At 37.5% G+C, this 21117-nt stretch overlaps 1 protein-coding gene across 3 annotated transcripts in view; it reads right to left on the bottom strand.

Moving 5' to 3' along the window:
* Window positions 1–3227: 3227 nt before the first annotated feature.
* The window catches only part of Zmym2 (zinc finger MYM-type containing 2), a 68164-nt gene continuing 50274 nt past the window's right edge, over window positions 3228–21117 (bottom strand). For all 3 annotated transcript variants that reach the window (XM_021181757.3, XM_085828683.1, XM_029468740.2), the window contains 10 exons: window positions 20435–20550; window positions 19585–19756; window positions 17136–17261; window positions 15737–15831; window positions 14137–14305; window positions 13492–13643; window positions 7599–7713; window positions 6784–7035; window positions 5564–5684; window positions 3228–4106 (listed from right to left, as the gene is read on the bottom strand). In XM_021181757.3, coding sequence (XP_021037416.1) covers window positions 3914–4106; window positions 5564–5684; window positions 6784–7035; window positions 7599–7713; window positions 13492–13643; window positions 14137–14305; window positions 15737–15831; window positions 17136–17261; window positions 19585–19756; window positions 20435–20550 — 1511 coding nt within the window. In that variant the 3' untranslated portion in view covers window positions 3228–3913. The remainder of the gene's footprint in view (window positions 4107–5563; window positions 5685–6783; window positions 7036–7598; window positions 7714–13491; window positions 13644–14136; window positions 14306–15736; window positions 15832–17135; window positions 17262–19584; window positions 19757–20434; window positions 20551–21117) is intronic.

Below are 21117 nucleotides of genomic sequence, written 5' to 3'. Positions count from 1 at the left end.
CCAGCAGCCTGGTCTATAGTGCAAGTTCCAAGACAGCCAGGGTCACACGAAGAAACCCTGTCTTGATAAATCAAGAGAAAAAAGGAAGTGTGTAGTAAACAGCTGTGTGTTAATATTACTGTGCAGTTTTGAGTCGGACTTTAAAAACTGATATGGTTTCTGTACTAGAGCTGTTTTAGACCTTCCCCATCTCCAAGAAAACATACTAAGTGAATCACAAGGATTGACTGTCAATCTGTGAGGTGCATTGTAACCAAGCTCAATTTGCTACTCAAGAATCAGAAACGCAAGCAGTACTGGGCTTTAGAAACCTCAAGCCCTGCCATTCTTATTGCCACTGTGCTGCAAGAGAGAGAGAACCTGGTCAGTTTGGAGTTCAGCTGTGATGCCATGGCCTGTGGCTCTCCAGTCCCACACAAGCTGAGATGTTTGGCAACACATGATCAATCTGGAGTCTGTAACACAAAGTGTGAGTGTGTTGTCATGATGGCCCTTCAACAGTTTCGGATTTTTAAGACCATCGCAGATCTCAGATTTTCAAACTAGGAATGTTCAGTTAGTCGCTACTGTCTACAAGTTAAATCTTAAACTTGTATTTTGGTCTAAATTCATCAGCTTGTGATTCAGCAATGAGGATGTCCCCTGCCTTTTATTATAGGACATTTTCCTATCCGATTCATTTCAGCATGCGGTAAGCACAGGGGTTTATGATCTTCCATCTTCCAAATGAAGATTCAGAGTAGCTGTCTCCACTCCCAGCCCCTTCACAAGACATTGACCTGTTAACTGGTGATACTCTGAAACTGGTGTGACCCCAAGGACACAGCAGAAAAGGATTAGTAAACTTGAGCAAACTTCAGTCCAAACATACATAATGGCTTGTCAGGGGTAAAATTGATAATTCTGCAATTAAGTTAGTGAAATTTATTCTTTAAAATGCTTTCACCCAGACACGAAAGTCCTGACTTTTCCTTTTTTGAGAGAAACTAAAGAAACTTACAATTAATGGTAGCTGAGAACAAAAGCAGAGCCGTGTAATGATACCCCTTGAAAATAGCTGACCAGATAAAATATTAATGTTTAGTAATTTGCAACTGTATTTAGGATATTTAAGACATTTAGGATCACAGACTAAGTGCTACCTATGGTAGAGAACTGCAAACTCAAACTTGCTATTTTCTGTCCTCTCCACCGGTACTGTCCTCTTTGCTCCATATAATGAGTTACCCCAGTTTGCAAATCACAACTGGCCAAGACAAAGGGAAGCCAGAAAAAGTAAATTAGAAAGCATAGGACAATATGCACCCTTCTCCTATTTCAGTATGAACACTCCAATAACCACTCCATTTCATGAAAGAAAAACATGAGTTACAATTTGAGTAAAAAGTACTTTTATGGGGAAAAAAAAAAGACTGAGCGTCTTGCCTAGAAAAATCCTTTAATATCTCTTGTTACCTAATACAGTAAAAGCCTTTTGAAATGCGTTAAGGATTCAGTTTGCATGGGAAATCCACCTGCCTCAGAATAGCTAGTCATCTTTTTCATTGAACGATTTTAAGTGGCAAAATCGTTCAGAACAGAAAAATATAGTATCTTCAATAGACATCTCAAGACAATAAAGTTATATTTACAGGATGCTGTCTATAATCAGAAGTCACCAAGAAATAAAAATAAACTATCATTTCAATGTCCTTTCTCTCAGCAGTTTGTTATGGCCACACACTAAAGACAGCCAAGAATCAAGGAAACGTGTTCCAGGTGAAATAAATTTCCCAGAACAATTCTCATAAAATAGTTTGTTTTTCTTTCCCCCTGAGAATCAAGTAGATCAATCATTGGATTGCATGAGACAAAGGCAGGCTCTAGATCTTCTATCATGTACGATCAAACTTCTGTAGGCATTTCTGCTTAGAAAAGCTAAAATGTACAAACAATAAAAACTAAATAGCTAGACACGGTGCTTAGTAGTACCACGGCAGAAATTTATGGTATTGGTAAAATATACATGTGACATTTGTGGGTAAATTTATTGCTTTTTTTGATGGGCTATAGCACCACTCTGAAGAATAGAAGATGGTTAGGATTAACCAGTCTTTAATCACAATATGCATTTCTAGTAAAAGTGCTTCAGAAGGCGTGCTGAAAAGCCAAGAAACATCTGCATTCTGTTGTTAAGTGTTTCCAGCTTCACTTAACAGGCAAGGGGCAGGTCTGTCTGAGTAAAGTAAGGAGTGGCTACTGTCAGTCTGATGATTCAAACAGAAAACCAAGGGACTGAAGTTATTCAAACTTATAAAAATTTAGAACACTATAAATTTTCATGCCAAAAACATTTCAGATAGTTATTGCTTAAACGAGCAGTCACTATACCTGTGAAACTTTCAAAATCATGATTGAGAAAATTTCTTTACTTGCTAAAATTTACGCTAAAGGAGAGAGAAACTGATAAGGGCTATATACTGTCTAGTCACTATGGAAAACAGGCCAATTTCCCTCAAAACTATTTTGAAAACTAGTATCACCATGGTGGTTTCAGGATTCAGAAATAAGAAGGAAACATCACACATGCTATATACAAGGTCAGCGAAATAACTGATAATTTTCGGATACCACTTTAGTCAGTCTTTAGAATGTATAATTTGAAGTAGATTTCCTTAATCTAAAAGTTATGAACAGATAAACTGCTATGCAGAAGCACAAAAGTATTTTAAATGTAATCTTCTATAAGAAGTAATTAAATTTCAAAGCCAAACAACCTCGTAGCAAGCCCGATTTCCTCTGACACTGGCACTGGCACCATCCACCAGCTTCTGTTTCTTCAGTCTCCTAGACTAGTCAGCATTCTCCATTGGTAATAGCCATAGAACAATGTGACACTGTCTCCCTTCAAGTAGCCTGACTTTCTAAAATGAATATTTCAAGAGTGGCATTTCTAAAAATAATTCTGCCCCACATATGCATGTCACTTCTGGAAGCAGCACAAGACCTCCAGTGAGAGCAGTGACACTCAAGAGTGCTATGCAGGCTGTAATGCACCTGGACAGGTGAGGGTCTCAGATGCTGATGGCTGCCGTGGGAAAGAAAAACAAGAGTCTTACACTGTCACCGGACATTTTACAAAGAAAAATGTCTTAATCTTGTTTTCAAGTTATAGTCACTCTCACTCTCTCTCTACTTACACATATATACATACTTTTTTCCTTAAATTGATGGGGTGATGCAGTAAGTCACAAGTGAGAAAAGGACACTAAGTTTTAATAAGGGGAACATAAAGTTGTTTTCACCAGCATAAGTTCACATTACAGAACACCAGTATCAACAGCATTCTCTTGTCTATTTTTGGTACAGAAGATGGTATCTCTCTACATAACCTGGTAAGGCTTCAGTAACTAAAACATAAAACAAACAAACAAAAAGCCCAAACAAACAAACCAAAAAAAAAAAAAACAAAAAAACAAAAAAACCCAGCCTATTAGTTTACAGTTTATTTTAAAAATTCTGAAAGACACCGCAAGTTCTAAACTTGAGTAGTGCTACCCATACACAACCATCTGGTCAGGAACGCAGTAGAGCACGCCCTCTGCAGGGAGCTTTGCAACAGCAGAGCAGTGCAACAAGAAAAACTTATACATGGCACATTCTCTTCTTATTTGTAATGTAAAAAGTTACAAACATACCTAATCAAATAAATAATAATAAAAAAGAATTTGATGTATTTGTTAAGTATCCTAAAACCACTACATAGAATAATGGCAACTTTCACACACAGATTATTTACATGGTAATACCCAGTGTGGGTACATTGCTACAAAACTCAGAACAGAAGGAGTAAACTTGAAATGTTTTCCTGTAAAGATCTAGCAGCATGACTATCTAATGCTGTGTTATCCCATTGCTTCTGAAATGGTCCTTTTTAGTCTGTGTCTTCATCCAGTTCATAATTGTCTTTATCATAAATATCTTTTACTAGAAGAACCCGTACAAGCATATTTTCCAAGGTGTTCCGGTCCAGGGAAGTAGATGTGTACCAGACAGGGCTATCTGTAGAACTAGAACATTCTGGTTGTAAATAAAAAACATCCATTCTCTGATTAAGGTTCTGTGGACTTTGGAGGAAAAAGAAAAAAAAAAGAAAAAGAAAAAAGGTCAATTTCACAAAACATAACAAAATTCCCAGCAAATTTACTTCTTTTAAGAATAACTCAGCCCTAAACAATAGATGTACTCAGAGCCTCTGCTTCATTAACTGCAATAACAATATATCAGTAAGCTGGTCTCTTAGGTTTTTATGACAAAGGATTAGTTCCCAAATATAATTGAAATTCTTATTTCATAAATCCAAGACTCCATTAATATGTATACTATCATTTTAGTCATTATTGTAATGGTGACAATTACAATCTCAATCACATTAAGTGTGTATGTCCATTCAGGAAAAAGGAAATGTGAAAAATGTGACCTAAAATGATGAAAATACTTAACACAAAAAAAGTCTTACTGCACTATACAATAGAAAAAAAAAAAAAAAAACATCAAATTCCAAAAAAGGAATTCACACATACCTGCAAATTGTTACCGGCACTGGAAATCCACAAAACTAAACTGTTGGTCCAGAATAGAGCTGAAGAAAGCTACCCTTATGCCACAGTTAGATACATGGTCATGCTAGAGGTGACATTCATGTTTTTACTAATTCATGAGAACCACCCTGAAAATCTCACTATGATTTGGAAAGTTGTACTACACAACATACTTTCTCTTTCTGAAAGTGAGAGTGCTTATTTAAAACAACACTCACAACACTTAAAATGAGACAGCCCTTGGGCCCTCAGCTCTTTAGCAGTTCCCAGTGTGTGCTGCTTTTAGACAGGGGAAGATGACAGTCATAACCCTGAAAATGTCTTCAAAGACTGTTTCCATTCACATCTAAGTATTTTATTTTCACCTCGACTCCTTCTACCTACTTACTTACGTATCTACATACGTATCTTTGCACTAGAAGCTGGCAGACAATGACCAGCAAACTGTCTGTGTAAGTCATGTGCCATGAACTACTTATTTAGAGTATGGGCCTCTTTCTAGTTTAGTAGGACAACTAAATAGATAGAGCAGAGACTAAACACCCCAAAAGCATAACATAGTTACTTCTCTACAAAAGTTTGTATCTCTGCTTGGCAATCAACAGACCTGCTTGCTTTTCTAATGTAAGGGGGACCGGACAGCACGAGTGATATTTTTTAGTACAGAGTGACTTGTTAATATGGACTCGAATCCTAAAGTACATGTGCTAGGTATTTCATAAAGGGACTCTAAAGTTAGAGCTAAATATAACTTTGGAACAAAAGACTCCATGAAAGCAAGGAGAAAAAAATTTTGAAAATTAATTAAATACTTTCATTTCTTAATAGTGTTAAAATCAACCAACTTATACAAACATCTTTTAAAAGTACCAGGCAAAGGATGTAGCTGGTAGTAGAGCACTTATATCTAGTAGGCAGGCGACCCCAAGTTAAACTCCCCAGTACTATATAATTTTAGTCAAATATCATTAATGTTCATTCACCTTTTAGACAAGTAGCATTCAAACATTTTCACAGGACATCTAGAAGGGTTGGCTGTGTTTTCAACTTGTTCAAATACTGGCTCATCATCTTCATGTTTTCGTTTTCCAGTAGCAATTTTATCTTTAACAACAACAACAAAAGTAAGGCTCCTACACCAATCGTTTTCCTCTCCTGTGAGTTTGTGTGTCTGTATGACATGTGTGTGAATATGGGTGTGTAAGTGCCACCTCTCCAAGGCATGTCTCTCTTTCTGTCTCTACTACTGCACTGGATACTCCAGGATAGCTGGCCTAGGAGCTTCCTGGTGATTCTGTCTCTCCTCTCCCCACTCTACTGCACCTGGTATTTTATCTGGGCTCCAAGAACTCCAATTCAGGTGGTCAGACTTGCACAGCAAATGGTTTTACCCAATGAGTTATCCCACAACCCCCTAAAACTAATTCTGAGGGAAGGCATTTACCCTTAGTACCTGTTTTAGCAACATAGGATTAGGTGCCCTTCAGGATTTTCTGTGTGGCAGCTTTTCGTAATGTACAATTTTTCCAAGAAAAGGATCCTAGAGGCTCAGCTTAAAAACGGGTCTAGTGAGTGGTTCATGCCTGTCGGCTCAGAATAGGGAGGATCACAGATTCAAGGTCGTGCTTTGCTCTACGGCTTAAGGCCAGTTTGGACTAGATATCTTATCTCAAAACAAACTACAACAATAAAACATTTGAAGGCAGCAAATGGATCTCTAGGAGTTTGAGGTGATCCGGGTCTACAGGGCGGTTCCAGACTAGCCAGCACAACATAGTAAGACCTCATCTCAAAAAGAAACAAACAAACTAAAACAACAACAACAAAACCCGGAAATACACTGTTGTGTTTTATTAAAGTAATTGTCTTTAGTCTCTTAATGAGTGGCAAAGGTGGACTTCAGTAAGGCAAGTTTGAATATTCCCACCACAGACAATCTCCAAATAAAAATGCTATACTATCAGAGCCAGTGATGGCTCAGAGTTTAAGAGCACTTACTGCTCTTGCAGACGTCCTAGGTTGAGTTCCCTGCATCTACATGGTGACTCACAATCATTCATACCCCAGTTCCAAGGGATCTGACACCCTCTTATGACACCAGCAAACACTGAAATGTATGATGCACACATATATTCATGCTGGAAAAATACATTCATGTATATAAAATAGAGATAAGTCTTGTTTTTATAAAAAGTTACACTACCTTCACTGTCCGTTCCACATAAGGAAGACACCTGATAGCGGAGACATGCTTTATTTTCCATTGTTAAAGGATTTTTTTTCCAGTGCCTAAACACAGTGCCAAAGGAAAGTCTTAAGTGTTGTTCCACTGTTTTCAGGCCAAAATATTTAGTGTTAAAGTAGAATAGGGTATTCAAAAGTGCTACTGGAGAGTGGGATCCTAGTTGTTTTATCCTCCAGAGATAGTCTTCTTCAACTCGAGAGAATATTGACCCTTAAATAGAAAAAACTACTTTAAAAGAATTGTAAATACCACAGTTTCGACTATCTAGAAATAAAGTGAGTTTAAAACAGCCCTAAGTCAATCTACTACTCACATAAGATCACTGTGAATGAGCCCGTAATTACATATTAGCTCTTTTAACAACACATAAGTTGAGAAACAGAGTATGAAATCGCCACCCCCAGAATAAGGTACAGGATGCTTATGCTTATTTCTGTCCCTCAGTAAGAAAAGGACATTATGATCAGAAAATAATTTTAAATCTGTACAAGTCTTTAAAAAAAAACATGACTCCCATAAACAAATATTATTTTATTCACATAAGAATCTACATTGTAGGTCTTAAGACAATCTAGCTTTGTACTACAAAGAAAGTAGGCCACAGGTTTTACTAAGTTCTTCACAAACATCAGTTACTATTTATCTGCATATGAGCTCACGTTCACAAGCTCTTCCATAGTAACTTAAATTACTTCCTAAATATACTTAACATACTTTCTGTAAAAATAACAATTCCATTATCAACTATCAACACATATTTAAAATAGCATTACCATCTGGAAGTATGCTTGGTTGCCAACTTCGGAGTATTTTATTCAGTTCTTGCTCAAACATCTGGTATCCTGGATCAATAAATATGTTGTCCTTTCGATTACTACCACATAAGTACTACAAAAAAATTATTGAAGGAAAACCAGCTAATTATAAACAGTGAATGTATCACACTTTGCATTTCTTAAGAAAAAAAAGCTTTATGTTTAGGAAAAGCAAGAATTCTAATACAGCGTAAGAGATGACTGCACTTGGGTGTGTGTGTACGAGTTAAAAAATCATAAATTCCCAATTAACCTGTTACTTAAAACATGCAAAGCTGGAAAGTATAACAGAGTCCTCAATGTAAAAACTGGGTAAGAAACATCAGTTTGGAACCAGTGAGATGGCTCTGCAGGTAAAGCACTTGTCGTGCAAGAGCCTGACAACCCAAGGTAGTGTTTTCCGAACCCACTCTACAAGACTGTCCTGACTACCATCTGTGCAGTGTGGTTCACACAGACCTTCATCAAACACACACATAACACACACACTCTCTCTCTTTATCAGTCTGTCAAGTAATATATAGAATGATATGTTTAGATCATACACGGAGAAAAGATATATACTTTAAAGATTAATGATTAAAGGAAAATAATAAAGAGCTGTCTGCCTATGTTCTTCCCTTCCTCTGCCAAAAAACCTGTGTGTAAGCATATACACGGTGTGCTTTTGAAAATGCTGAGAACCTAAACAGGGATGCAGCACAAGGGAGAGTACATACCTAGTATACTCAAGGCTTTTATTTCTAGTACAGCAGAAACCAAAACAGAAACAATCCTTATACCTGAAAATTAAACAATTTATAAACAAATCCAGACCCTTTCTGGTATGATTTCACACCTCATATTCTAGCCATGTTGAATAAACATGGCTCCTGGGAAACCTTGCCCTGACTCTGTCCTCTAAGGATGTCATTCGACTCTCATTCCTTCGAACTAGGAAATTTTCTACCTGTGTTTCAAAAAATTTAAGTCTTTCATATTATTACTCATTTGTGTGTGTGTGTGTGTGTGTGTGTGTGTGTGTGTGTGTGTGTGTGTGTGTGTCTAAGTGAGAGAGGGAGGGAGGGCGGTTCTCTTTGTTTTTGTGAGACGGGGTCCCTTACTAAACATGGAGCTCACTTGGTTCAGGAAGTCAGAGGCCTCCTGTCTCCACCTTCCCAGCCCTTGGATTACAAGCAGTCAGTACCACACCTGGCTTTTTATAAGGTGCTAGAGATCCACATTCTGGTCCTAATGCTTGTCCTGCAAGCAATTTACCAACTGAGTCATCTCCTCAGCCTGTTGTCACACCCTTCCCTGAGATACTTGGGTAAAATTAATTTGTTCCAAAACTGTACTACCAATACTCCTTAGTATAAATATTTCAAATACTTGAGTGAAGCTTATTATTGTGGCCTCCTTGCTATTCTCCTTCACTGCCCATACTCCACTGTCTCAAACTCACAACCCTCCTGGCTCACATAGGCTGGCATGTACATATTCCTAGTTTATAGAGATTTTTAAAGTCAAACTGCTCAGATTCTACTTGATTACTTTGAGACAGGGCTATGTAGCCCAGGCAAAGCTATAAACTCATTATGTAGTCAAGGCTGACCTCACATTCATGGGCCTACCTGCCTCAGCCTCCCAAGTATTAAGCTACTACATCTGATCTAGACGTACACATACAAATTGTGTATCTTAGATAAGCTACTATTCAACTCATCTCTCCTTATCAGAACAAACCAAAAACAGTTAACATTTAGCATGGGTACACAGAAAAACAATTAATAGCAGTCAGCAAATGTAATTTATCAACAGGAGTATGTTAATTTCCAAAGTTCAAGCAAATGTCCAGTGAACAGAAAAAAATTAAAATGAAGGATTAGTAAAATTCAAGTTCACAGCATAAATATTATAAATTTACTTATATTCTATAAATGTAGTCTTAGAGGCTCACAAAGCCTCTAAGTTGAATGTATTTTATAATTACTGAAAACTTCTCATTTGTATAGAATTTAAATTAACTACACGGGCCATTGTTTTACTGCTTCTTAAATTTAATAAACATTGTTTGCAGCTTTAAAACAGTATCTTTACTACATTCTTACCTATAGAATACTCAAGGATAAAATCCTAGAAGAAATTCTGAGATAATGTCAAGTTACTGAGCTGGAGTGACAGCTCAGTGGACAAGAACCACCCTACCATCCATCCTAAGGACCTGAGTTCAAATTCCCAGCACCCACAGAAAGCCAGCAATGGCTGTGTGCCTGTAACTTCCATCAGGCAGGGACAGAAGGATTCCTCTAAATTTGAGGTCTTTACAAGAGTTTCAGACCAACCTGGACTACATAGTAAAGTCCTTCCTCAACAAAAAGAACAGAGCTTTCCAACTGGCATATTTAAGCAGGTATTTATTTAAGAAATTGTATAATGGGGGATATGGAGACTGAGTGGCCACCTCCTATAGCCAGACAGAACTTCCAGCGGAGGGAGAAGGACATTAAACCCACCCACAAAACCATTAACCCAAAATCTGTCCTACCTACAAAATGCACAGGGATAAAGATGGAGATTGAAGGAATGCAATGACTGGCCCAACTTGAGACCTACCCCATGTAAAACATTCAACCCCTGACACTATTAATGATACTCTGCTACGCTTGCAGACAGGAGCCTATCATAACTGTCTCCTAAGTGCCTTCACTTAGCAACATATGGAAACAGATAGAGACCCACAGTCAAACATGAGGTGGAGCTTTGAATCTTATGGAAGAGTTGAGAGGTAGAATTGAGTGAACAGGAGGGGTCAAGGAAACCACAAGAAGACCTACAAAGTCAACTAACCTGGGCCCATAGGAGCTCACAAAGACTGAACCACCAACCAAAGAGCATGCCGGGTCTGGATCTAGGCCACCTACACATTTGTAGCAGATGAGCAGCTTGGTCTTCATGTGGGTCCCCTAACAAATGGAGTGGGTGTTGTCTCTGATTCTGTTGTCTGCCACTGGATCCCCTCCCCCTAACTGGACTGCCTGGCTGGGCCGCAATGGGCGAAGATGTGCCTAGTCCTACAGTGACTGGATATCCCAGGGTGGGGAGGTACCCTAGGAGGGGCTTCCCGTTGTCTAAGGAGAAGGGGTGGGGGTAATGGAGGAAGGGATCTGTAAGGGTGGGACTGGGGCGAGAGGGAGGCAACTGCAATCAGGATGAACAAACAAACAAATAAATAAATGGGAAAAAAAGAAATTGTATAATATCCTAGATTTTTCTTCTTGCACTGGAAACCTAAAGTATTTAGCATTTTGTCTTTTGTGGAAAAGTCTGATTCCTAACTATACTGTTCAAGAAACTACAAGGCATAAATTAACAATATTGGAAATAAAAGAACATACTCTTCCAAAATTAAAGGAAAATTAGAAAATGATTACCTTACAGTAGTAAACTCAATAATTTAACAACTAATTTCTTCTTTTTGAGACAGGACCTTACTATGTGGCCCAAGCTGGCCTTAAACTTACAATCCTTCCACTTGGCTGCCTCAGCATTGGGTTAAAAGTGTACACCATCATGCCCACCTTGCATAAATGTCTTCAAAGACAAAATTGCCAAAGTGATTCCGAATCAAAAGCAAAGGTCTCTAAATAAGCTAAAAGAATTAGTAACTTAAAGCCATTCTTCCCATCCATAATTAATCAATCCAGGTCCATATAGTTTTATCAGTGAACCTCACTACAAATTATAGAAGGAATAGCTAACAATCCTCATCAATTTTTTTCAGAAAGGAAGAAAAACACCCCTCAATTCACTTTATGAACGCTGCTACTCCAAAGCCAAATAAAGAGAAGAAACAATTGTGGATACTACCTATCATGAATGCTTACAAAAACTGTTACATCAGCCAATCTAATCTGGCAATGTATATTTTTTAAAAAGAGTAAGTAGAGTGTATGCTAGAAACATAATGTTGGTTTAATATCTGAATTGCTATAATAAAGGAAAAAAACAATAGGATTTTAAGATCATGTGAAAGATACAAAAAAGCAGCTGACAAAATTCAACAACTAATTATAATAGAAATAAATAAAGAAAAAAGTTTCAAAAAGGTTTTAGTCAACTAAGAAAAGTTCCTCAATCTGATGACAGGAAGTTTAATTAACAAAAGGGGTGGTAACATCACACTCAGCAGTAAAAGACTAAAGACTTCCTTTCCAAGACCATAAATGAACCAAAGGTTTCTTCTCTCACCACTTCCATTCTACAGTGTATTGGGGAAAAGAACATGTTATTTAAAACAATGCCGAAAAAAGAAAAAGAAAGGAACAGACAGACATGATTATACAAGCAGAAAGATTAGGAGGGAAAAACCTACTAAAACTAGTAGGTATAGAATATATAAGATGACTATCATAAGGTGAATATACAAAAAAGAAATGTATCTATGCATAAGCAATAACAGCTTACATAGCTTAAGGTATTTGAAAAAGGGATGAAAAAGTGGATGGATAAGCTACAAGAAGGACAAAGAGACCGCCATTTTGGTGTATGTCTTTGGAGGTCTTACTCTAACTTAAAATCAGCAAAAGCTGGGGATGGTGGTACATTAGGAGGTGAGTGAGTCTTGAATTTAGACAGCCGGTCTCAAAAGGCCAGTGCCTCTTTAAACAGAGTAGGGAGCTGGGGATGCATCCTAGAGGAGTAAATGGAGGGAGAATCTATCAAACTACACTGGCTGTCCTGGAACTCACTCTGTAGACCAGGCTGGCTTCGAACTCAGAAATCCGCCTGCCTCGGCCTCCCAAGTGCTAGGATTAAAGGCGTGCGCCACCACTGCCTGGCATGAGATTCTTAAAGAATGAAAGTATCATTAAAACAACAGCAGACAAACTCTTGACACTAACCAATCACGTAACCAAAAACCTAGAAGCTCATTTTTAGGATGTGTTTAGCAGGAAGTCCTTTTAAATAAAACTTTATATAGAACTCTAAAATACAACAAAAATATATCGCTGGGTAAAAATAACAAGTCTAAAATTTCCTCTCCTTTTCCCACTGACGTCTAGTGCTCTGCTTCATACAGAAAAGTACTTGATCTTTACATCTGCATGGTCAAAAATAATGTCTCCTTAACTAGACAGATAAAACAAGGAGCATGTACAGTTACTTAGCATTGCTAGTGTGGGTTAAGTGATACACTTATACGTATAGAAAAACATCAGTCACTCTAAAGAAAACTCTGTAGCTAGTCTATGTAGCATTTACTTGCAACTACTAAAAAGGGATGCCATGCCCAAATACACGATGCTATTAGACTCCTCACAAAACATGCATGAACCTGAGTGTGGTGGTGCACATGCTAATTTCAGCATGTGAGAGGCAGAGACAGTTGGGTTTCTGTGAGTCTCAAGTCAGCCAGCGCTACAACAGTGAAATCCTGTTAAAAGTGGGGAGGGGAGCACTCGACTTAAGTCAACTGTTGTTTGTTCTAAAGAACTTGAAGGTGTAAGCAACTGATACAGAAAAGCATAAAATATCTTAGAAAAATCCCTTAGAGATTATATTCTAGTTCTCCTGGTTAGCCAAACAGAAATCCCAGAAAACAGACTGGGGAGATGGCTCGGCTAAGAGCACTCACTGATTAACCATGAGGATAAGGATTCAGATGTTAGCACTCACATCAGACAGCTCACAAACACCTAGAAACACTACCTCCAAGGTATTTGACACTCTTCTGGCCTCTTTGGGCACCAAAACACACATTTGTACACATACAAACACACATGTAAGCTAAATAAAAAGCTTTCTAAAAGTCCCAGCAAACAAACCGTTACTACAACTTTTCTTAGTAACATCATATACAAAAGCTTACCTCCTGTATACCAAGGCATAGATAATAGATGCTGTCAGGTGCATAATTCTCTCCATTTGGTCGTCTGATCTCATTGACAAAATGGGCTAACCCATAGTTAAGCTCAGCTGTGGTATGAGAGAGTAGATCTTCTTTTAACTTTACTGATTTAGCTTAAAAAAAAAGAAATAAAAATAATCAGTAATCTACACTTATGTTGCACAGCTCATAACTGCCTTTAATTCTGCCTTTAACTATGGTGTTCTCTTTTGGCTTCCACTGGCGCTCACGCGCGCTCTCTCTCTCTCTCTCACTCACACGCACACGCACACACACGCACACGCACACACACACACACACACAAAAAGAGAATACATTGGTAGACATGCACACATATATATATAAATTAAAACTGAATCATGAGGTTGGAGTGATGACTCAGACGTTAAGTCAAGGGCTACTCTTCCATAGGACCCAGGTTGATTCTCAGCACCCACATGGCAGCTTACAACTTTCTGTAACTTCAGTTCTTGGAAATCTAACATCCTCTTCTGACCTTGGTAGATACCAGGCATGTAGTCAAAACACTCATGCACATTAAAAGGTAATTGAGTACAGAAACAGATTTTTAAACAGAACTTAGGATAATAAAACCAAAACACTTACAGGATTTTAGCTCATCTAATACCAGAAGATCTTCATCAAGTTGCCTAGTTTTGACCCAATGTTTCCACGCATTTACACCGTATGTATACTTGAAAGGAAAGCTGCATTCTGAATTGTCAGAACTATCATCATGAGACTGGTATCCTGAGACAGCCTTTCTCTTGGTTCCCTGGTAATAAAATAACACTGTAAATTCTTTCTCTGAGACTATATTTCATGACATCTATGCAAGTCATCTTTAAACAAAGGCAACTCAAAAAGAATTGTATTTGTGTTAGAATTGGCTGGTACTCTGAGAGCTAATGATAGTTATCTATACTGCTTCTTGAAATCCAAATCCATGAATGTTTGTATACAAATCACTTATATAATAAAATCAGAGTAAAAAGTATAAAATAAAAATAGGATTCTAAATGTCACTTTGGGACTGAAGAACTTTCTAACATCTTAAACATGTAAGAAATTTACTCTTAGCCAGCCATGGTAGCACACAACTTTAATCCTACCCCAGAAGGCAGAGGTAGGTATATCCCTGAGTTTAACAGACAGCATGGTATACAGAACAAGTTCTAGAACAGCCAGGACGACAGAGAAACCTTGTCTTAAAATAACAAAACAACAACAGAAAGGAAAAAGGAAGTTTCCTCTTTGTTTTCTTTTTAGTGCTGAGGATCAAGTCAGCACCATTCACATGCTAGGCAATCACACTGCCATGCAGTCAAAACCTCAGTGCCTTCTTTTAACGTTTGCTGGTAAGGTCGTTTGTCTGTTTTGGAAAAGGGTCTCATTATTTAGGCCAGGTAGTCTCCAACTCACTATGCTCTAACATTTATCACCTTCATCATACAGTTGACACTCCTTTATTTTCAGTTTTCTTTCCTGAGACAAATTTGTGAAAGCCATTTTCTTTGTCTTTTGCTCTTGTCTTATATTGGAAATCAGAAACAGAAAGTTATTGATAGAATACTAAACCAACTTAGATTCTGAATGATCAAACTATCTAGTGCATACCTGGTTTTTCTTTCTTCTTTTGCTGCGTTATTTTGGTGTGTGTGTGTGTGTGTGTGTGTGTGTGTGTGTGTGTGTGTTTGTGTGTGTGTGTAAAACGTTTATTTCAGGCTGGCCATAAACCACTGATCCTCTAGCCTCTCTTGCTAGAATTAAGAGGCATCACACCCAGTTTATAAAGTGCTGGGAATCAAACAAACATTCTACCAACTGAGCTATATCCCTAGTTCCCAAAATATCTTTCGCTCTGTGTTAGCATGCTTAAGAATAAACTATACCTCTCTTCATTAACTTCATCAAAACTGATAAAAAACTTAATCCACTGAAACCATCAATTCCTTCCCCCTTCTCCTTTCCTCTGAGACAAATGAAGTGCTTACAGATATGTGCCACCATGCTCTCTGTTATTATGAGACTTGAATTTCCTTTTTAAGTCAACTATTTTCTATTTTGACCTTGTATTAAGATAAATTTTAACATCTATCTTCCCATATTGTCAGGCACAAGAAATCACCAAAGTATCTTTCTCTGACATGCTGTTACAGAGATATTAAATGAATAAAAGACATAAAATCATTAACAAATTCTGTACCTTTTTTTTAGATCGAGGTCTGGGCTGCTCCTCGTATTCTTCTCCAAAAACAGGTGGTAATAAAAACTCATTTTCCATATCAAGCTCCTCCGCAGCTGACAAATTAGAAAATATTTTATTTCAAATGTAACAGTACAAGCTTATGCTACATAAACATTAAGGATCGATCATTCAGACACGAAGATAAGTTTCAGCTAGGATAGGCACAAGGAGACGCATACTTAACATGGTGTTGGGTTTTGAAAAACCCCTATTCATACTACTAAAAACAATGTGTAACAGGTATAAATACAGAAATACCATACAACTGTATGATACCAGAAAAAGGAAACAACAAAACTTAGTTAGAAGATCTAAAGTGCCAATCTAGTTTAATCTATTAAGCCTTTTTCATGGAATGCTTGACATTTCATTCAATGGGAACTCATAAATTAGGGGGAAATGAGAAAAGAAACACATTTTTACCTGTCTGCTTGTGGCCTGGGACTCATGTTACAGAGTCTACATCTTACAATCCTCCTAGCTTAGTAGTAGGACTACAGGTATGTACTATCTTTTCTTTTTTGAGACAGGCCCTTATTAAACCGGATTGACCTCACAGCTTGATAGTAGCTGCCCTTAACTCTAATTCAGCCTCTGTCGTCAAGTGCTGGGACTGTAGGAGCCAAGACACCCAGACGGAACACTTCACTTAATCTGCACTAAAGAGCAAGAAGCAGTTGAGCATATGTCTTTTTTTTTTTTAAGATTTATTTATTTTATTTATGTGAGTATACTGTCACTGTCTTCAGACACACCAGAAGAGGACATGAGATCCTACTACAGATGGTTGTAAGCCACCGGGACCTCTGGAAAAGTAGTCAGGACTCTTAACTGCTGAGCCATCTCTCCCCCAGGGCATATGTCTTTTAAAGAAGTAAATCTACTTTTCCCTTTAAATGTGAATTTAACTTTCAAGAACATTAAGAAAAATGCTTCCAAGCTACACAGTTGACACACACCTATAATCCCAGCAGCAGAGGCTGAAAGGAGTGCTTTGAGCTGGGGACCAGCCTGGACTATAGCAAAACCCTATTATGATCCCTACCTCTACCCTAATACTATCAATACCTCTGAATTGAAAAAATACAAGTATTGTATTCTTCTCTAGTTTCTAAAATTCCTGAAATTAATTCAGTTTTCTTTTTTCGTTTCTTTTTTCTTTTTTTAAATAAAAAACAAAGGAAGAAGAATGTAGCTAAGTGGAAAAGCAGACCCCCAGCATCCTCTACTGCAAAGGACACATGAAAAAAAGACACAAGGATGAGAACAAGAAGTGATGATATAAACACTGCTTATAAATTACCTTAAATACAAATATTTAACTTGATTTAATAGTGATAAAGTAGCATTTAAGTACCTCTGGGGAAATCTATTTCAATATCCAAATCTGGTTCATAGGGTACATCGGGCATGTTGGATTGTATATCTGGGTCAGAGTTCTTTGTAAGATCTGAGCCAATTATGTCTGTCTCAATAATTACACCTGTAACCAAGCAGTAATATCATTAGAAATCAAATTTTAAAAAACTCAACAGTATCTGTATTTAATTTCTCAAAGGAAAAAGTACATATCAAGATTAATATGTAACCTACTATAAAATTCATAACTATAATTGGAAACTCTTAATCCTATATATTCTGGCTATCCCCTTTCAAAAGTTAATGTAACAACAAAACAACTCCTATGTTAGAGTATCTGTGCATGCGCATGTGTATGTGTGTGTGTGTGTGTGTGTGCGCGCGCGCGTGCGTGTGTGTGAGAGAGAATGAGAGACACACACATTACTTGCCAGTTTGTCATAAGTACTTCCATGTAGACAGAAATGCAGGTGACACCAAAGGCTGATGTCCTGTGTTTTTCTTTGTTTACTGGGTGCACTTTCCCTCCTTACTCTATCCTGTCATCCACACCAAGGTTATGGGCAAAAGCCACTGTGCCTGATCTTTTAAATAGGTTCTGAGGATCCACATTCAGGTTTCCACGCTTGCATGGCAGGCACTTCACTGAGGGAGTCATTTCTCCAAGTCAATATTCATAAAAACAATTCTTTATCCAAAAAAAATAAAACTTACGAAGGTAAATAACTGATTTTCAAACAGTATTTTTGAATTCTGACCAAGTTTCCACAGACTCAGTCTATGCCTGTTAATAACTACCATGTTGTTTGGATGAAGTGCTGAACTTTTTTGCTGTACAGTTACATGCATTCTATCCAATATATACTGCAGTGACAATAGGTCTCCAGACAGAAAAATAAGACAAATGTATACAATTAGGAAATAAAGGTGTTCACAAGATAGCTTTTCTATGAAGGATTTCTGACATGGTTTCTCATTCTTTTTCCCATGGGGTATTATTTTGTAATATATTAGACACACCTAGAACTCACCCTCCAAAACCTGAGCACAGAGACCAAGTGGGTGTCTATATTCTATTTTAAATTAAAAGCAAACACCAAGCTGGGTGGTGGTAGCACACGCCTCTAATCCCAGCACTTGGGAAGTAGAAACAAGTGGATCCCTGTGAGTTCAAGGCCACCCTAGTCTACTACAACACTAGTTCCAGGATAGCTAAGGCTACACAAAGAAATCCTATCTAAAAAAAAAAAAACAACAAACAAACCCATAGCACTCATCACAATCCACTACAACCTCTGAGAACACTGTAAAACAACTACTACAATTGTCTTCTTGTATAAAGGGAATCAGGCATTTCAGGACTAAAAATGGATTCTAAGTATTACCAGAAGGCTACAGGTAGGAATAAATGTTCAAAGGGACATTTGTTTGTCGTCTAAAAAAAACACTCATATTAAATCATGCCACTATGTAGCAACAGTGTCCTAAGAGAAAATAGGATAAATCCTGGTTTAGATAAAGCAAATTATTTGATTAGTGTAAAAAATAATTACTGGGAGTATCTATCACAAAACAATATCTTAGAAATCTACTACTAAAAATAACTAAACTGAATTCAAATCCTATTACTATTTTTTAAAAAAAAAGGGAGGGGGGGTGAGTGAATTAGGAGCAATAGCTGCTCTTGCAAAGGACCTAAGTTCAGTTTCCAGGCCTTACAGGGTGGCTCACAATCATCTGTAACTCCACTTCCAATGGACATAACACTATCTTCTAAGCTCCACAAGTACCAGACATACACATGTGCAACTCTCAAACACATACATAAATCTTTAAAAAACAAAACAAAACAAACAAAAAAAAAAAACCCCTTTTGTTTGATTTTTTGAAACCACAAGTAAGTGTGGTAGGTGGCAACCGTACCTACTTCAGGGGAAGAGGCTAGAAGACCTCTTGAGGCCAAGAGTTTATTGCCCAGGACACATACAAAATCTCCATCTCAAAATAAAACAAATTATTCCACTAGAGATCAAGCTTAGCATTAGAGCATACATGACTCAAAGTGGAGTTTATATTTCTCTTTATAAAAATGTTTTTGTTGTTTTATGTGTACAAGAGTTGTACATGTATGTGTATTTGTGCACCACTTGCATGTCTCATGCCTGTGAATGCCAGAAGAGGACACTGGAGCCTCTGGAACTGGAATTAAAGGAAGATATAAACTTGTGGGTGTTGGGAGCCAAACCTAGGTCTTCTGCAAGATCTAGTACTCTTAACCCTGAGCCAAAGTGTGTATTTATTGATAAAAAATATTTCTGCTATAATCCTTTCTCCTACCGCTTTATTAAGTATTGCTACAGGATATGCCTTTACGTACCATAATAATGACAATACATAGGACCCATCCCCCCAAACCTCTTAGCGACAAACTGAATAGTATAGCTCACTATTGATGTTGGATGCCTCTGTTTTCCCCTCCTCTTCAGTCATCATATCTGTCATTGTAAGCAATTCTGAATCAAGAGGATCTGAAGAAACTTTGCTTTTGAGGTCCTCAACTGTGGCAGGAATCTTCTCACTGCTGTCCAATGGAGCAGGCAGAAACACAGGAACAGGCACCTAACCAAAGCATTTACTGTTAGGTATACTAAACAATACAAGCTATTTTCCCAAATTAAATGCATGACCTACTACTATATAAATACATTATCAAAGAAAGTCTTTAGCAAGACTAAATATCAAAACTAAGAAGTCTACCATGACAAGAAAATTCCAGAATACAAATACTTAAAAAGAAAGAAAGAAAAGAAAAGAAAAGAAAAGAAAAGAAAAGAAAAGAAAAGAAAAGAAAAGAAAAGAAAAGAAAAGATAGTATTGCCACAGTAGATATACCCATCCGGTCAACTTAACACTCTGCAATGCCCAAAAAAAAAATAAAAAAATAAAAAGCATCAACTTAGCAGGAAGCTGATAAAAATCTAACCATGGAAGAAAAGGACAGATGGCTTCTATATAAAGGGTATAAAGGGTGTCAACAACAGCTCATAGGCTGTGCATTTGAACACTTGGTCCCCAGCCGCTGGTGCCGTTTTGGAAGGCTGTGGAACCATTAGAAGGTAGAACCTCTTTGGAAGTTCTTAACCATGAACCAAAATGAAATTCCTCCTCGCATTGAATCCACTTTGTCACAGCAACTATAATTAGTACAGCTTTGCCAGTATTACCAAGCTAGTAACTACAGACAAGTTTCCCAAACTGCCTGCAAAAGCTTAGACTAAAAGGGTCAATCTCACGCACAGGAACAGGAACTGTGGTAGGAACAGGAATATTCTGGCTGTACATGTGCATAGGCACAGGGACATACACAGGGACAGGAATAGGCACTGGGACATACTCCGTCTTCCAATTCTCATCTGAAAAACAAGACATAGGGAAAGAACAACATGTGGTTTTATTTTTTAAAAAATCATTAAACATGTCAAAAAGGCTGGCCTTAACCTTGTGGCAATCCTCCTGCCTCAGTCTCCTACATCGTGAAATTACAGGTATGAGCCACCATAATAGGTTTGGTTTTTTTAAAGGGGGAGTGGGGTGGGGGGTGGGTTAAACTTGTTTTGTGACCAAGCTGGACTTATATTAATAGATGCCTCTGCTTCTGTCTTCCTAGGAGAGCAACTAAAAGCATATAACCACAAAGCATGACTTTTTCTTTTACACATGGCTTTTTGTGTCTTTAGCTAACTGATTTCAACAAACAATATTAACTGTATTAATATTAACAATAATAACTGGAAACTTAACAACAAAAGAAAATAACTTTGTACTCATTTAAAAGAAATTTCTAGTTTCTACAAGATTTGATAAAAAGATTTCTGCAACACCTATTCTAACTTAGAACAAACACTACATAACAACTTCTTTAAAAAATTAAAATATATCCTTTAAAAATATACCTCTATATCCAGCATACTGTCCTAACA

This window comes from Mus caroli, unplaced genomic scaffold, assembly GCF_978045245.1.
Source record: "Mus caroli unplaced genomic scaffold, Mus_caroli_1 scaffold_12, whole genome shotgun sequence".
In the NCBI taxonomy this organism is placed as follows: Eukaryota; Metazoa; Chordata; class Mammalia; order Rodentia; family Muridae; genus Mus; species Mus caroli.
This window is presented reverse-complemented; position numbering and strand designations above follow the sequence as displayed.